The 17,517-nt window shown below is 47.7% G+C and overlaps 1 protein-coding gene and 1 long non-coding RNA gene across 3 annotated transcripts; one reads left to right on the top strand and one right to left on the bottom strand.

Annotated features, from left to right (window-relative positions):
• Positions 1-94: 94 nt before the first annotated feature.
• LOC107077512 (uncharacterized) lies at positions 95-12,723 on the bottom strand. 2 transcript variants are annotated; one of them, XR_001478531.2, is made up of 4 exons: positions 12,607-12,723; positions 3,785-3,958; positions 3,666-3,687; positions 95-2,417 (listed from the first exon to the last, which is right to left on the bottom strand). It is a non-coding gene; the product is annotated as an uncharacterized lncRNA (long non-coding RNA). The 2 variants fall into 2 exon arrangements; XR_001478530.2 differs by lacking the exon at positions 3,666-3,687.
• Positions 4,136-17,132, top strand: LOC102687080 (cytosolic 5'-nucleotidase 1A). Its single transcript, XM_006631343.3, has 6 exons — positions 4,136-4,719; positions 8,579-8,746; positions 9,714-9,843; positions 11,722-11,844; positions 12,719-12,903; positions 13,718-17,132. Exons 1-6 carry the CDS (start codon positions 4,585-4,587, stop codon positions 14,075-14,077), a joined length of 1,101 nt encoding a protein of 366 aa, XP_006631406.1. The 5' UTR covers positions 4,136-4,584; the 3' UTR covers positions 14,078-17,132.
• The last annotated feature ends 385 nt before the right edge of the window (positions 17,133-17,517 follow it).

Below are 17,517 nucleotides of genomic sequence, written 5' to 3'. Positions count from 1 at the left end.
AATGGAATGGGTGGTGGGGCAGGGGGAGAGGTGATTAGAGATGGGTTCACATCCTTTATTAAAAGATAATACCAGTCTGTCTACAGATGTTCTCAGCCAAGCTGAAATCAGACGTATGTTAAGCTCCAACAACTCCACTGCCCTCATCAGTGACAACAGAATTGATGAAGAAAGACCTGTGATGGTAAATCTTGCACAGCCCAGCCCATCTCTGAGAAGGTGATAGTTCCTGATGTGTTTGTATAAGGGGCAATCAGAGCCAATACTGCCAGAGCTTACAGTGAAGAATCATCCCAATCAGCATCGCACACCCTTCCCACCCATTTTCCCCTCAATCTTCATGTTCAGGGTGTGCTCACATGAGGCCCATTACACCCACGTTTAATTAGGGGAGAATATTGCATGCAAAATCCTCAATGTGTTACTCTCTACATGGGGCGTTTGCACGTGGCTACCCCAAGACTCCCAAAAATAAAAAGAGGTGTTGCTTCTGAATCACAGAGACCCTCTTCACTGCTGAGCTCTATGAAGCAAACCCACAGTCCACTGCAGAAGGGTTCAGTCCAGGTACTTGGGGTGGTAAAGTTTAATTTATCAGTGGTTCCCAACCTGTTTTTCTCTTCTGTTTTTTTTTGCTGCAGACGAGTTCGTAATCACAGACTAGTTGATTTCAGTTTTCTATTGAAGGTGCAACCTCTGAAACCAGTGACAGGGGTTGGTAACTGGTATCAGTTTCTGAGTTTTAGAAGAGACTACTGCTACTACTAAGTTCATCATGCCAAAGCTGTTGGAAACAATACACCTGAAGTGGAGTTCCTGAAACACAGAGCTGAGTGCAGAAACAAGTAAAAAAGTCAAACAAATAAAGCCAATCAGTTAAAGAAATTACTCAGCACTGGAGCTTGAGAGCTCTGCTGAAATGTGAACTATCAGACATAGCAGTGAGGCCTGAGAGGAGGGTAAATTTCTTTCCTTTTCTGTGCTAGGTTTTCTTTAAAACCAGCACCCTGTCGAGTGGCACTGCACTGCCTCTAACCACAACCAGACAGGAGCTTTTCCACCTCCTTCCTTCCGACAGGAACAGGCAGAGGGTGTGGTTCAGAAGTAAGTTTGTGTAACATGTTAAACATAAAAATGGGAGCCGAGCGAGGAGGGCCTGAGCTGCATCCTGGATGACGTAGTGCTGTGCCGTGTTGCCATGGAGACATTGGCTAATCCTACCCAGGATGGTAAATTCTGTGTCTTAGATACCAAGGGCTGTGGATTTAAGGGATTCAAATCGAACCTCTTGGGCTTTAGGGGCTTTTAAGCATCCCTTCGGATCACAGAGTAACTACACACCCACAATAACATCCTGAATTCATTCTACTGCCATTCTAGTGACACATTCCTGTAAAACTGGAATCTATAACTGATCTGCCAAAACACAGCCCTGCTAAAATTCTAAGTAAGAATGCAGAAATTGTCTTTTAAATGGATAAGCCATACTGATAAACCTGGAAGTACAAGTGTTATATTCTACTTCATTTTAAAGACAATTTTCCCGTGAGGGAAATTGCAGTGCAACAGCAGCCAGGCACAATCAACACAGCACAGTACAACATAATAATACAGAATAGACCAAAACAAACCAGAATGTACAGTGCATAAATAAGTTGTATCGCACAGTATAGATATATTGCACAATCCACAAGCATATTGCACAAGTGTAGATATATATTACACAATTAAAGATAAATCCACTTCCACATATTTCACACCAGTTGTAAACAGAGGATTCAGATTTAGTCCCTAAACAGGTCAGTGTTGCCTGTTTGGGAAATGGGACTTGCTACAACCGACTGATAGAACAAATGGAACATTTTACTACACACATTGAAGGACCTGATCCTCCTCAAGAAGTAAAGTCGGCTCTGGCCCTTCATGTAGATGGCCTCAGTGTTGTTAGTCCATTCCAGTCTATCGTCTATGTGAACTGGGTAACTACACTATAGCTTTTACAGTCTAACATTCAAAACACAGGTAGCGGAATGTATTCATCTATCAGGGTTTCAGTGGATCAGAAATAAACTAGGTAAGACCTGCTGAAACCCCTGACAATCTGTTAAGAAGCTTGCATGAGATGAGAATATCTCCTGCAGCCCACCTGCCCAATGTGACAATTTGTGTCTTTCTTTCTTACTTCCAGCAGGGGGCGCATGCCTCTATTTGTAAAATGAGTCTGTCTTGGAACAGTCGCAGCCCAGTGCAGTGATGTCAGGACTGAGCACAGCCAATGGGCTGCAAGGATTCTGAACGGTGGAACTGAGGCGCTGCTAAGCAACCAGTCCTCGTGCTTCTCTCACCTCTGCTTTAATCCCAGCAGCAGGGCGGCAGGGGAGAGGAAGAGGAGAGTGGCGATGAAGGAAGAGGTGTGCCTGCGGAAGGAATGAAAGGGAGAGGAAAAAGAAAAAAAAATTTTTCTTTCTTACTCTCGAGAGCATTTTAGGAGCCACCCGGGAATGTACAGGGCACAGGGAAACTTCCGGAGTCTTCCAGGACTGTGCAGAGGTCACGATTTCTTTTCTTGATTAAGCTACAAATCCCTGCTTTTAAACCACAAAAAACTCCGTCCAGGAAAAAAAAGGAGAGAGCTTCAGGTCACACTGCTATGCCTTCTCTAAAGGACGCTTAGTGAAGATGTGGAGGTTGTAGCAATTGTTTTTTTTTCTAAAATAAATACAATTAAAAATGCAAGTGCTCAGCTCTGAGTGACCCACACGTGAATGAAGGAGAATGATTGGACCTGCTGCTCTAAACGGGCAGCAGAGCAGACTGTGCAGGTGCCCGGTGATTTGTGACATAGCCTGTCTTTGTGCAAACAGACTCCCTGCTTTTGAATCATGAACACTATTCTCAGGCACACAAGGGAGCAATGGAACTCCAGATGTAATTCAGAAGCAAAGCCCTTTTCGATGCACAAGCTCAAACAGCCAACGAGACCAGTGCTGAAGTTAGCGACTGAAATTTTCCCTTTCAGGACTGGAGTCCGGCTGAGTCTGTGTCCTGAGGCGCACACTGCTACTGGACCTGGAGGAAAACTTTTAACTTATATACGGGGGGGCATAACCTTTTCAGCTCATCAACTACACTAACAGCCATGGGCATTGTTTTTCATGTCTTTGGCCTTAGATCCACTTTAAAAAGTAATTTTGGACCAAATTGTGAAATGGTGTTGGGTTGCAGCAAACTAATAAGATTAAAATAATTATAGAATATTATCAATAAAGCAACAATAGAAGTCTAAAAACATTAAGAATACTGGGCAAAAAAGCTATATACAAGACAGTACAAGTAACCTTAGCAATAAGGCTATGTAAATAATTTTTCATGCACTGTTATACATGAATACATAAACAATTGATAGCAGACTTATTTTACTTGTCTTGTGGAGAGTTTGTACAGCAGATACCCAGTATGAAAATGTCTATTAGATGCATCTAGCGAGTTTATTGAATTTCTGAACAAAATAAAACCAATTACAGCTGTGAAAATGAATGTTAGAAGGAGAGGGCTGGTGAAAACTATTATCCTTTTATGCAGGTGAATGAGAGGGTTAAATAACTTCCAACTTCAATGCAAAAGTCAAAGGTTTGGTGCAGAATTAAAAAAGAAACGTGTCTTACCTAAACTCAACACCTTAGCAGCCTATAAAATATTAAAAGACAGTAAGCGCTTAGCAGTGTTGCAATGCTCTGTAGAATAATTCTATCCCTTGTGCTTAAAAAGACAGACTTGCTCTTACTCGGTCACAGGGCACGGGTGTCTGGGTTTTGCACTTTCAGTGAAGCATCACAAGGGATCATGCAACAGGTATGGGGTGCGCTCTCTTCTGGAGCTCCGACAACAAGCAGTCTATCCCTCTTGGAAGTGGAGCTGCCATCAGGATTCCCATCCTCCTGGTGGTGTAGTCCGGAGGCTATGAATAATGGATAGGGAAAGCGCTCTGTTCAGCTCAAGCGGGATCCTGTGTGAGTGCAGGTGGACCAGCTGCAGGGCAGGTGGCTATCCCCACGCACACACACCAGCTGCGTGTACTGTATGGTGGGAGGTATGCAGCACTCTTGGGGTTAAGAATGTGGGCTGGCCACCGTGCAGCGAGCTGTCAGCAAGGCGATCCTGAGCCTGTGCCGGCGAGCTGTTTAAAGGGGCTGTGAGTGAGCGAGAGCACACTGCTGCAAGAGTGAGAGAGCGAGAGCAGGAGAGAGAGAACTCACACACACACCGGGGAGCTCCGGGATTACTGGAGAGAGGTTAAATGACAGACGAGAGGAGACGGGGGAAAACAAGACCGGCAGCAAAACCAGAGCAGCAAGACCAAAAGGGACAGGAATCGGAACACAGCCTTCCTCTCCCTCTCCGCTTGCCCCTTCCTCTCAGCTCCCCGCCTTGTCTGGCTTCCACTTGAAGTGCCTGGAAGGCGCAGCAGGAATTTCCCGGAGTCCTGGGAGGAGGAGGAGGAGGAGCGGGGGGTAACAACTGGGGAGGGCAGGGTGGGGGGTGATTCTCCGTGGATGAACAGACGCAGCCGAGGCAACAAGACCCATGAGCCTGGACTCCGCACAGGCCAGCGGCCGGCAGAGGAGAGGGGGCAACTCTGCCAATGGAGAGGGTAGGCCCCACTGGGAGGACACCAAGGCTTTCTACGACAAGCTGACCCCCACCAAGAAACCCAAAACGGTAATGTCCTGCTGTGTCAACCTCCCCCCACCTTCCCCCTGTGTGTCCCCTGCTCCTGCTCCCAGGCTGCTCTCCTGCTGCTGGGATCTGAGATGCTGTCTGAGCGACGGCTCCCTGCGTCTGCCATCGCCTGGCTGTGCTTGTGTGCTGGTGTACTGGTGTGCCTGCGTGCCTGCGTGCCTGCATAGAGAGCTGCAGCTCCGCGCCGTCTTCCCTGCCCCCCGATCTGCCTCCTGCCTGTCCTTACTGTCTGTGATGTACGTGTGTGACATGCATGACAGCATCGCCAGGACCACCCTGAACATAAATGCACGCCTAATTGCGTTTCTGCCATTGCAGTCCTGTCACTAACAGCAGGAAGGTTTTTGGCACGCAGAATTGTACGTTTGCTTTCGAGAGCTGCATCACAGAAATCACGCAGACTGCGAATTGAGATAAAGAGTCACTAGGGTCACAACCATCTACTTTATACCTGCTCGGACTGTCTTGAGAAAGCAGATCGGGTTTGTCGTGGTATACTGCTCGACATCCTGGGGCGATGCACTATAGTCCAAACCGCAGACCTCACAGACTACCACTTTTTCATGTCAAGCACCATTAAAATATTGCTCTTTTAAAGACACAGCTTCATCAGCAATAGAACTTCAATAAGTAATCATAAATCACATTTTCCGTTAAGTATAATGCATATTACAAAAGGGGATAAATGCGTAATGCCGTGTTAAAGATACAGCATTACAGTAAACAAACATCTTCATTAGAGTCTAAAATTAATTCTTGCTTATGCCCCTATAAACTGTCCATTTCTACTGTTAACCATTTCTGCTACAACAGGAAAATTTAGAATCTAAAAGTGTAAATGTGTGCAGATTAGCTCTTTTGTAAAAGATTGTCCCCTACTGTATGTAGACCAAAATAAATTGTGCATGTTGATGCAGAGTATCTAGAGAATTATTACTAAATACGCACACAATCAATGCTTAACTGAAGGGTGTTGGTGTTTAACACAAATAAATAAGTACTGGAAAATGTACTGTAAGGGTTAACAATTGTGTGACATACTCATATGCCATCATATGACAGGTTAATGCAGGTTTTTATTTCAAAATGCAGCTGGTGACTGACGAACATCTTCCCTCTTTCTCATCATAGTCTCTCCATTTGATGTCTTATATCATTACTGCTAATGGAGACTGCAGCTCTTTGCCCCTGATTTACATCCCTAAAGATTAAAGGGATTTGTGGCAACAAGGGAAATTATTTTAATTAATTGTGACAAAAGCCAGTCCAGGCAAAAGCTCTTTGCTTTTCATATCCATAAGGGCCCCTAGTATTATGATCAATATGGCTGGATAACAGTAAAAGCCATTTGGATCAGTCTGTGACTAATCACAGGGTATTCAATATAGTGCCTTTCAAGGTAAACAACCTAACAAAGCACTGAAAGGATATGGAATTATTTTCTAACTCATTGTTAAATAAAAAAAAAACATCATAGAAAGAGGATAAAAGAAAAATAGCAACTGATTAAAATCAAAACATGAAATTTTATAAAACACAGCACACAGCGCATTTCTATACATTACTAATATGCAAAATCTGACAACTGTACACACATAGACCCTCATCCTGGTTCATGAGCCTAGCACTAACCCTGGCATCAGAACTAATTTTTAAGAGAAAAATCCATAAACATGGGTATGTTTTCAGTGTAGACTTGTGGGAAGAGAATCTGTTCATGTCTGTTCAGAGAGTCCTGGGCTCTCTCACGATCTATAAATAACCGTGTCCCTGTCGCCCCTCCTGTGCTCCCCTGCACTCTCACTGCGCTGAGGGGCAAGAGCTCCAGCAGCTGGGTTCACGCCAAACGGGGGCTTAGTGGCGACTCGGTGACTCTGCCTGAGGAGGAAGAGCTCAGTCTTCCTCACTCCATTTCCTCTTTCAGATCCCAGACTTCACTTAAATCCTCTCCCTATCCCAAACAGAACTACACACACAAATACATATATAAATAGCTGCAGCTGTGATATGTATTAAAATAACTCTGGAACTGAGACAGAGACATGCTAGAATAATTTTCTTTCCAACTGAGCTCTTGATCACTCACACTAATTGATCCCTGTGATTGAACCTATTGATTACACCTTTCTATGCTGTTTTTGACACCATTCTGCTGCAGGATTGCTGCTGCTAAACAATTCTCATCCACTCCCTCCTTATCTGCCTATCGACAGGCTGTGCCTTACATCTGCCTACAGACCACTTAGCAGGTCAGCAGTTAATGATGTCCAAACACGGGTGTTCAATTCCTAGATTCTACACACCTGGATGAGTGCACTTGCAAAGCCCAGAAATTTACTCAGGGATGATAATTACTTACCCCCATCCGAGTTTTAATAATCATCCTGACATCATTTAGCCTAACTGGCCAAGGGCTCAGCTGGATTGAACACAAGAAGAAACAGGGGTATTTCAGAATCAGCGACATAAAGCATACATACGATATATACTGTAAGAGAGTGTCCATCTCTCTAGTAACCATCTAGGGAAGGGGTTATTAATGTAGCCGCAACTGAACCAAGGTTATCTGGTGACCTGTTAGACCTCAGAGCAGCCTGGCCTTGACATAACCAAAAATAAACTAAACAATATATTGCTAGAGACTTAAAAAACTAAACTTAAATAAGAACAGCTCAGGGTTCTTTCAGAACTTGAGGGCTTAAGGCTTCAGGCAGCTGAGTCATTTCCGTTATTTGAGAGCTGAAATACACTGTGAACTTTCAGATACAACTATATTTATAACCCCTGCTCCGTGTGCCAGCCAAGATTAGAGCTGTGGTGGGCATGAGGGGGTGGGCACCAGCCTGTCACTGTGCTGAGAGGGGCTCAGCTCCATGCCATTGCTTGAGAGCACACACCACACGGACTCCGCAGGCCTGGGCACCCCAAACCCCCAACCCAGACCACCCCCTAAAGACCTGGGGCTATTGAACTCTGATGAGTTACAAAGGGTTTTTTTTTTTAAATCAGGAAGTTCAGAAATCATTTGGGACAAAAATGTGAAGGACCTTTAGGCCCCGAGAACCAGACTTCCCTTCATTGAACAGAATCGTGTTTAATCGCACGTGTTTAATTGCACGTGTTCCTCAAGAAAACTAACGAGTGAGGGAGACCCGGAAGATAAACTGGCTGGGGGTGGAGACCCCTGATCCAGACCATGTCCTGATGAAGCTGTGGCTTGTGAGACTTACTGTGGATTACCTAAGAGACGTACAGCCCTGAGAAAGACCACGACTAAGCAGGACAGATGCCTGGTACAACCACAGCCAAAGCACTGTGAAATGCACTGTGGTCCATGGTCCTATATAAACACACTCGACTGCATACAGGTACATAAATACACAGCACCATTAATACACTCACCCCAGTGTCAGGAAGTGAATGCACATACTGTACAAAGACACTTCTACATAAATTCAAATTCAGTCTTTGTTACTTTTGTAATCGGGAGTTATCGGTTCAGTTCCTTATGGGGCAGGGCAAAATTATTTTAATCGGCATAGCTTAATTAGCAACACATTCGTACCTGAGGGAGAAACAATTAGTTTGACCAATTAATCAATCAGATTACTTGCAAACAAATCTGTTCAATTAAAGGGATCAAAATAACGAATGAATGAACCGGGTGATTGTGCTAGGGACTTAACTGAACATAATGGAGCCTGCTGGCCAGGACACAGGATTCTTCGCCACTTCCAGGGTTAAGGGCTGTGCAACCCCTGCGCCGTGTCTGCAGCTCTGAGCACGGTGCGTGGCCATGCCGCGGGTCGTCGCAATAAAACCCCACCCCTCCTTTCAGCCAAAGCCGCAGAATGCCATCACCATCGCCGTGTCTTCGCGGGCGCTCTTCCGCGTGGAGGAGGAGCAGAAGATCTACGAGCAGAGGGGCGTGGAGGAGTACGTCCGCTACCAGCTGGACCACGAGAACGAGCCCTTCGAACCCGGGGCCGCCTTCCCCTTCGTCAAGGTCAGAGCGCTTGTCTCTGTCTCTGCCTGCTGCTCCCCGGGGCTCCACAAGCAGTGTGCAATGGGATGAGTGAGAGCATCAGTAGAGCACTGATGGGCTTTGAGGAGGCATCACGTTTCTCATCGCAAGCCAAGTCACAGACCAGTTACAGAACTAGTTTGACAGAGAGCCTGGGTCAGAGGATGAGAAAGATGGCCACACTCCTCCGATGCTGCTGGGAAAATCAATTTCGCTTCTCACAAATTTGCTGGCATTTTCCCAGCCTCTGGGCTCCCGGAGCAGAAGGAAGACTTGTTTGTCAGAAGCAGACTGACCTTCCTCTGTGGGAAAGTAATTATTAAGGAAATATTAAATTAGAAGGTGGAAAAAAAAATTAAGAGCAATTAAGAGAGCGATGGCAGACTGGCGAATGAAAATCCCCCCAATTAGCTGATGTGTTCAGGAATGTCTTTGAGGAGTTGGGCAGAAGTAGTTTTGTCTTGACCTGCTTATCTGAAGGGCCACTACCTGGCTGTAGGACGAGGAAGTCGGGACCTCCTGCAGTGAGGAGGTAACCAAGGGGGAGCTGCACAGAGAGGGCAGAAAGAGGAATACAGGCAGGAGAGAGGGGCTCCTGGTGGTACTGATGGTCTTTCAGGGGGTGACGTCATGGAGGACTGAAGTTAGAGTAGCAGAGAGCAGCAGAGGTGAAGGAGAGTGTGGTTCCTGCCATCCTTCCTGGACATTCCTTAAAAACTCCATTAACTCAAGCTACAATTGCCAAGAAACACTCTCCCTCTTACTGATGGAAGACAATCCCATTGAAGTTATGGATATCATTGTTCCTTAGTCCCAGTAACGGCTCATTTGTTGGGCGTCCGAGTCTCTCGGCTCACGCTGTTCACAGGTCTTTCGTTGAGCTGCCATCTGACCAGGTCTGTGCGGGTGTCTTGTTGTGTGTCCCCTCCGGTCCGCGGTGCGCGCCCAGGCTCTGGAGGCCGTGAACAGCCGGCTGCGGGAGCTGTACCCGGACAGCGAGGAGCTCTTCGACATCGTCCTGATGACCAACAACCACGCGCAGGTGGGAGTGAGGCTCATCAACACCATCAACCACTACAGTGAGTCCCGACTGAGCTGCGAGCACCCAAGAGCCCGAGGAGCCCTCTGAGTGGGCTCCCCAGTCACAGCATCACAGCCCAGACATGAGCAAGTCTCTGATACTGAGGACACTGACAGCATCACAGCCCAGACATGAGCAAGTCTGTGATACTGATGAGACCGACAGCATCACAGCCCAGACATGAGCAAGTCTGAAGATATCAATGACATTTAAGTGATTTTGGAAAGGGCCCTTTACATTTTCTCAGGCTGACAGTGAGACTGAACCAGTGACCTTTTCACACATTTCCAAATCTGACCCACAGGCCTTACAGGGGCCAAATTCCTGTGCAGTACCCCACAGTGCCCCAGATATAGTTAGGAAGCATCTGTACAATGTCAGCCTTTCATCTCTTTCTTGGCTAATTGTGTGAAACAGTCAAAAGACTGCAGTCACGTCAGAAGAAAGTACCGTAAACACAGTTTGTTTCCAGCTAACCAGAGGGCACATTCCAGGCCTGAAACAAGTTAACCTTAAAAATATTGTCCCATTCCATCACAGCACAGTGACTGCTGTCTCTTGAGCAGTGAATGACCCGGGGATAAACCTAAGATGTCTTCTACTTTCTAAATTTCAGCTAAGCTTTTCCCATTCAACATCTGATTATGCAGGTTAGAAGTAACAATCTAACAACTAATAGCTCTGTATGAAGATGTTCTACATTGTGATAATTTGTCCTATTGTAGAGCAATTTATGGATGCTTTACATTGATATATGCCACGAGCGCTAAACAGCAATGCAATGTAAGCTATTTTTACACTCCACTTGAGGCTCTGGAGCATAAACTGTCCACAGAAATGCGATGCTCTGTAATACCACAGGGTTCGAAGGCCAAAGGTCAATTGACAGCTCTCACGCCCTGCACGTTATCCCAAAGGGATGTGGAGGAAAAGGGGGCGCAGAGGTCTCTCTTCTCCTGTCCCCCAAACTCCCCAAATACACAGTGGAAACATCCGCGGATGTTTGTATTAGCAGGGTTGAAACAAACAGACTTCTGCAAACGTTTTTTTTTTTTATTTTGTTAGTCCAGAGTGCACAGTTTACGACTGTTCACAAACGCGTGCTGATGAACCAGACGCCTCATGAATACACATCTGCTGCGTCCCCGGCAGGTTACATAACCCCGGTGCGGGTTATGTCTGTTCGCTTCATTTCTAAAGCAACGGCAAGGGTGAAAAGAGCCAGCTCCACCGAGCCCGAGTCTTCATTTAGCACAGAACAGGGCGTTTCTGCCTGGCGTGGTGCAGCACGAGACGAGGACAGTGTAACGAACAGTTCTTTCCGGACCCTATGCGGACGACACAGTCCGACGGAGTGGGGAAACACTGGGGAAACGTCATGCAGGAATACGGGGCTGAAGACAGGGGGGCGTGTCCAAGGTGCGCTGGTGCACGGGGGAGGTGTGGCCGAGGCGAACAATCCGAGAGTAATCCATAGAGTATCCAAAAACACACAAGAAAGTCCAAAACCAGGAGATCCATCAGAGGAAAGAATTAAAAACCACGAAGGCCGGGTCGGAACCGGCGGACAGGGACAAGGAACAGGGGTTAAAACCTTAACGGGACCAGGCGCTTCCTGGTCCCGGACTCGCACAATATGGAAATCAGATGCAGAGCCTGGAAGAGCGTCAGCGCCTGGCTTTTAAGGTGGGCAGGGAATTGGAAACAGGTGCAGAGAATGAAGTCTTTAGTGAAAGGGCTGGAGCACCCTTAAGGAGGGGGGACTATAGTCGTGACAGACAGGGGGTCATGGGAAGGGAATGCAGAGCGCCGCTGGGCAGGGGGCGCAGTCTGGCGGGGCTGCTGACGCGCTGCTGTCTGTGCTGTGTGTGGGCAGACCTGTCCATCGAGCGCTTCTGTATGACGGGAGGGAAGAGCCCCATCGGCTACCTGAAGGCCTACCACACGAACCTCTACCTGTCCTCGGACTCCGAGAAGGTGCAGGAGGCGCTGGAGGAAGGTGAGTGCCCCCCCGAGACTCGGGAGATCTGCTCGGCCCCCTGTTATTCTCTGTGGATCTTTTTTTTTTAACATCATCACTTTATTAACCCTTTACAATTTCTTGCATTAGGAATTATCTTTTCGCGTACCCCAGCTTGCTCTCCATGAGACACACAGACAGGGAGAAGCTTGGGGTCTGAGCGCAGGGTCAGTCATTGTACAGCGCCCCTGGAGCAGTTAGGGTTAAGGGCCTTGCTCAGGGGCCCAACGGAGTAGGATTCCTCTGCCGGCTGCGGGATTTGAACCAGCAACCTTCCAGTCACAGGCGCAGATCCTGAGCCACAGAGCCACCGCTCCGCCCTGACCGGGCACGCAAGGCTGCGTCCGCTGACTGTACAGGGCACGCTCCAGGGCTTCATTACAGGTGCACCTCCACTGCACCAGGTCTGGGACCTGTTCTGTAATGAACCACAGGCTGTTTCTTGAAAGCAGACCAGGAAACCTCCAGTCCAATAAGAGGTCACCTTTATTTCATACAGCTCCCTTCACAGAAGTGCGTCTCCGAGGTTTTGCTCAAAGGGCCACACATTCGGAATAGCATCACTCAGCCTGTTAGAACCCAGCGGGTGAGACAATTCATTCATTAAGAATAGGTCATTGGAGAAATGACGCACGAGTCTCCAGGAGAAGGGTGCGCCACATCGATAAAAACAAAACCAAAATCTTTCCACTCCTTATTCTTCTTAAAAGCTCGCCTGAGTAGCTCTTTTTTTTAACATACCAGTTTTCCCAAGGAAGCACAGCGCTGCTTCTGTCGGACTTGACCTCTAGGTGGGGGGCGGACGAAGCAGACTGCGGGTTGTGACCTCCGTGTCTCTGCGCCTCTGCCCCAGGCATCGCCGCGGCCACCATGTTCAGCCCGGACAAGGCCGTGGAGGTGTCGGACTCGCAGCTGCGCGTCGCCTTCGACGGGGACGCGGTGCTGTTCTCGGACGAGTCGGAGCAGATCGTCAAAGCGCACGGGCTGGACAAGTTCTTCGAGCACGAGAAGGCGCACGAGAACAACCCCCTGGCGCACGTACGTCCCCCCCCCCCGTACGCGCGTGGAGCATATGCCCGGTGTCAAGATAGCGGCTACAGGGCATACGCGACTCACCGTAACACCCAGCCGGCACACAGCTGGATAGAGACACAACTACAAGAACTGCAGTCCCAGCGCGGCGCTGTGGCCAAACTGCGTTTTTTTTTTACGTAAAACGTCGAGGTGGCTGTTTGTGACACCTGTGTACGTACACACCTTTGCCCACCTGACCGCCCGAGCAAGTGTCCTCTTTCTTAAAGGCACAGGCCTCCCTCGTGTGAGGGGGGGGTTAGGGCACAAAAGTAACCCTGTGAACCTGTGTGTTCACCTGTTAGAAACGTGAAAATCAGTGAAGGCGGCGAGTTACACACAAACATGTTTCATTCTCAAACAGACCGCGCAGACAGTGTGTTTGTCATGGCGCCCTGCTGGCACAGGGATTGACAATGCAGCACTGGGGCCCTGGGCTCAGCTCCTGGGGTGCAGTCTGCTGAGTCTGTAGGTTCTCCCTGTGTTCGTGTGGGTTTCCTCGGGGTGCTCCGGTTTCCTGCCACAGTCCAGAGACATTCTGGTGGCTTAATGGGCTTCTGGGGAAATTGGCCCTGGCGTGTGTGTGCACGCGTGTGTGTGCGTGCGTCCGTGTATGTGTGCGTGCGTGAGTGTCCTGCAATGGAGGTTCCCTGCCTTGCGCCTGCTGCTTGCCTGGACAGTCTCCGGCTCCCGGTTCTGGACGAAGCGGTTCGGAAAACGGCCGACGGCTGTCTGTCTTCATGATCCTCAGCTGCCCCTGTGCTCTGTCGCCCCCCGGCAGGGTCCCCTCAAGTGCTTCCTGGAGTCCCTGGGCCGGCTGCAGAAGAAGTTCTACGCCAAGGGGCAGCGCCTGGAGTGCCCCATCCGCACGTACCTGGTGACGGCGCGCAGCGCGGCCAGCTCGGGCGCGCGGGCGCTGAAGACCCTGCGCAGCTGGGGGCTGGAGACGGACGAGGCGCTCTTCCTGGCGGGGGCCCCCAAGGGCCCGCTGCTGGAGAAGATCCGCCCGCACATCTTCTTCGACGACCAGATGTTCCACGTGGAGGGCGCGACCGAGAGTGGCACCATCGCGGCCCACGTGCCCTACGGCGTGGCGCAGAAGCACAGGCGGCCCCCCGAGAACAAAGAGGCAGCCAAGTAGCCCCGCTGGCGGGCCGTGCGAACAGCCCCACCCTGTCCCCGTCATCGGTGAGACAGGGTTGGGGTGAGTGAACCCCCATTTCTGAACAAAACTTCTCAGCAAAGCAAAGCTCAAAAGAAAAAACAGCGTGGTTTAAAACACACCTCACACCAGAGGGATGTGGTTGGTGGTTTACCAAGAGACCACAGCGTACTGAAATAGGATCTATTTTTTGCAGTTTGGTGCTTGTGAGACAGTTACTTCTTTTTACATTGTTAGATGTGTACACATTTAGGACAGTGCATCAGGTAGGGCAGCTTTCATAAAGACATCTTCTGCCTTAAGTGAGACAGCTCTGAAACAGCCACTGCCCTGGGATCACTGCGGCATGAGGCTTAGCCACCTGCGGTGAACACTTGCTCAGTAATCGTATTTCAGACGGGCTGCATTTTAAAAACAGAACACTGAAGGGAGTGGTGGGGCAGAGTATAACTGAGACCTGTCGAGGTATAAAGCTGGTCTTGAGTCCTGACCCCCTGCAGAGGAGCAGGGTGCTGCAGCCACACACAAGGGTCCGCTCAGGTCTCACCCCTGCTTTCATCATGTTCGCTTCAAACAAGTATTCGCCAGAGTCTAGAGCAGCTAGAGAACACGGCCATGTCGGAATATTGCACCTTTTACCGCTGGGGGCAGTGCTTTCTTCTTTAAATCCCCACCCTGAGAGAGAGATTGTTTAAAAACCTTGAAGGGCAAATCCCTGTATCCTCCAGGGGGGAATGCTCTGAAGGGGAACGCCGCTGCTCAGAGCAGTTTGAGCAGCAGGCTGTCCTGTGACCTCCGGACCAGACTCCCACCAGCTGACTGCTGCAAACAGGCCTCAGTCATGATGACGCTGCAGCCTCTTAGTGTATCTTGGCCATTTTACTTTAACAATACCATAAAACCTCACCATCGATATTTTTTTATTTATAAACATTTTAATGTTTGATAATTAATTTTGGATTTTGGGGTGCAATACAGTGTTGAAAAGCTTTTCACCTGAGGCTTGGAGAACAGAGAGGCGAAACAGAGGACAGAACTATGCTAGGCTTTTATCTTTTTCAAAAAGATTGCTGCTTAAACTCCTCGGATTGCTAGCAATGGGAAAGCAGCTGTCTCCATGCTGTTGGGGTGACTCTCCTAGTTAATCCTGAGAGAAAACTCCAAGAACATAGTGAATTGTTTTCAGTGGTTTTAAAGTCTAAAGCTAACGGACTTTGTGCCTGAAGATTCTGAATATCCAATAATTGGTATTAATAATGTTCAGCAGAAAAGAGCTTGTTGACTTTTAAGGGTAAATGAATGCTCAGCTCTGGCTGACTAGCAATAGCATGTCCTGAACTTCAAGGAAACACAGGTGCTGACGTTCCGGCCGAGTACTTTTGAATGTCTCCCTCTTCTGGCGAAAAGTGATAAAGCACCCCGGTTTGCGCTGTTTCACAGGCGAGCGGTGACATTTGAGCCCCACCCTACAAAGCACGTTAATCGCTACATTCAGTGGCGTAAATTTCTAAAAGTCTCAGCGAAGGCGTTAACTTTATATGCATACGGGATCCTGATTTCACAGTTTTTTAGAATGTGAATGCTTGCTGTGTCTTAACTGCGTCAAAGTATCTACATATAATTCAAGTCATATCGACATTTGACAACAGCCATTCTTCTTGTTGTTGTAAGACAACACAGCCCCCAGAAATAAGGGAATACTCATTCCTTGTTCATAAAATAAAAAAGGCTGCTGAATATGAACAGATTTTTAGATTATTTTTATTTTAAAAGACCGTTAGAAAGATTTGTGTATCTTTGGTTTCAAAAAACGTAAACATAACGACTTAGTTTAATATTTAACACTTTTTTAACTGCCCTTGTTCCTGAAATTGTCTGAGATGAGATTACAATTTCTTTTAAAAAAACATTAATGCATTTTGTTCTTTGAGCAGCAATTCAAAACTGTTCTTTTATGTAAAGAAACTCAATTTCCCAAAAACCTCCACGGTGCGCTTCCTCAACATGCAATAGAGGGAGCTGGGAAATGCAGTTTTTTTTAAGCAGGCTGGGCGCTCAATTTTGAGTTCTGCACTGTAACCAAAGATAAGTTAAATCAGGCAAGACGTTTATCTATAGGCTTGAGGCTTTTATCACCTGATAGTTAAGTATAAAAGCACTTTAATAAAACTATATAATATAAAATAAACATTCTTTATATAGATTCTAACTGGACTGGCATCCTGTCTTGGTTGTAGAACTAGCTTGGGTCCTCCGCCTGGCAATTTGAGCTCCAGCTCATCATCATTTTCTAAATTAAGAATTGTGCGGTTACTGAAAACAGATGGGTGGAATGGAGATCACGTCCACTGCTCTCAGAAAGACAGAGCTCTACAAACGTATTGGCTGTAACAAGGCAGGAGCGGAGGGCCTCTAACATTCACTGTTTCTCTCCAGTGTTATCTTAGAAACTGAAACACGGACCGCAAATCTTCCAAACCAGGATCTTCTCATGTTCGCAAGACTCTGGGTCTCACGTCAAGTTCTGTGCAAAGCACTGACCGTTCAATGGTTTCTTGTTAATGGTTCTAAGCTTATGTTTTGGAGGATTGCCTTTGAAAAACTCTAAACTGCACTTACACATCTCTAAATTAATAAATACATCGCAAAATTAGTCCACTGTCTGAGATTTTAAAAACATTTCTAATGAAACTCCTGGTGTATCAGTTGTAGTTGAGAGGGACACTGTGATTGTATACTTGTACGCTGTCCGTGTCTTGTCTATTTATACACTAGATATGAGGAATGGCTTCAGGCCTTGGCAGGAACACCAATAAGCCACATGACTCCCTGTTCTCCTGTTCTGTTCTTCTCACTTAATGTCTTCTCCGTGTTTGCAAATAATAGCTGTGTGTCTAGTTGTGTTTCGTAATGTACTTTGTTTACTTAGAAGACGAGCAACTACTTTGAGCACTGTGTCAGCATATCATTTTCTTAGCATGCAGAAGGGACAAGGGACTGTGTGATAATAAATATTGGAAAGAGGTGCACTGTGGTGCTGCTGTCTGCCTGTTTGCCGTTTTTCACATGTGAAGCCTGAAAGTAGACAAAGACCTGGTGGCGAGCGAGAAACTTGGCAGATGTGAACACAACACCAAGGGCACAGGTGTAAAGAAACATGAGGACTGAGAACAGATCTCAAGACCTTCACCCGAGGAAGGCTGAGGAAAGGGGTGTTCGAGTGAGGCTCTGAAAACGGAAATGACACAGGTTTGAAGAAGCTGCAGTGCTGCTAGTGTCCACTGTTGCGCAGCAGCAGGGCTAGCCCAGGAGGTCAGGGGCATACTCACTGCCTCCTCCTGGCTGCCAGAGCCTGGCGGCGGATGACGTGACTCTGGCACCCCACGGCCCACACAAAATCACTTTCCACCGACGAAAGC

Source organism: Lepisosteus oculatus, chromosome 11 (genome assembly GCF_040954835.1).
Source record: "Lepisosteus oculatus isolate fLepOcu1 chromosome 11, fLepOcu1.hap2, whole genome shotgun sequence".
Lineage (NCBI taxonomy): Eukaryota > Metazoa > Chordata > Actinopteri > Semionotiformes > Lepisosteidae > Lepisosteus > Lepisosteus oculatus.
Note: the sequence above shows the minus strand (reverse complement) of the source record. Positions and strands in the feature narration are given on the sequence as shown.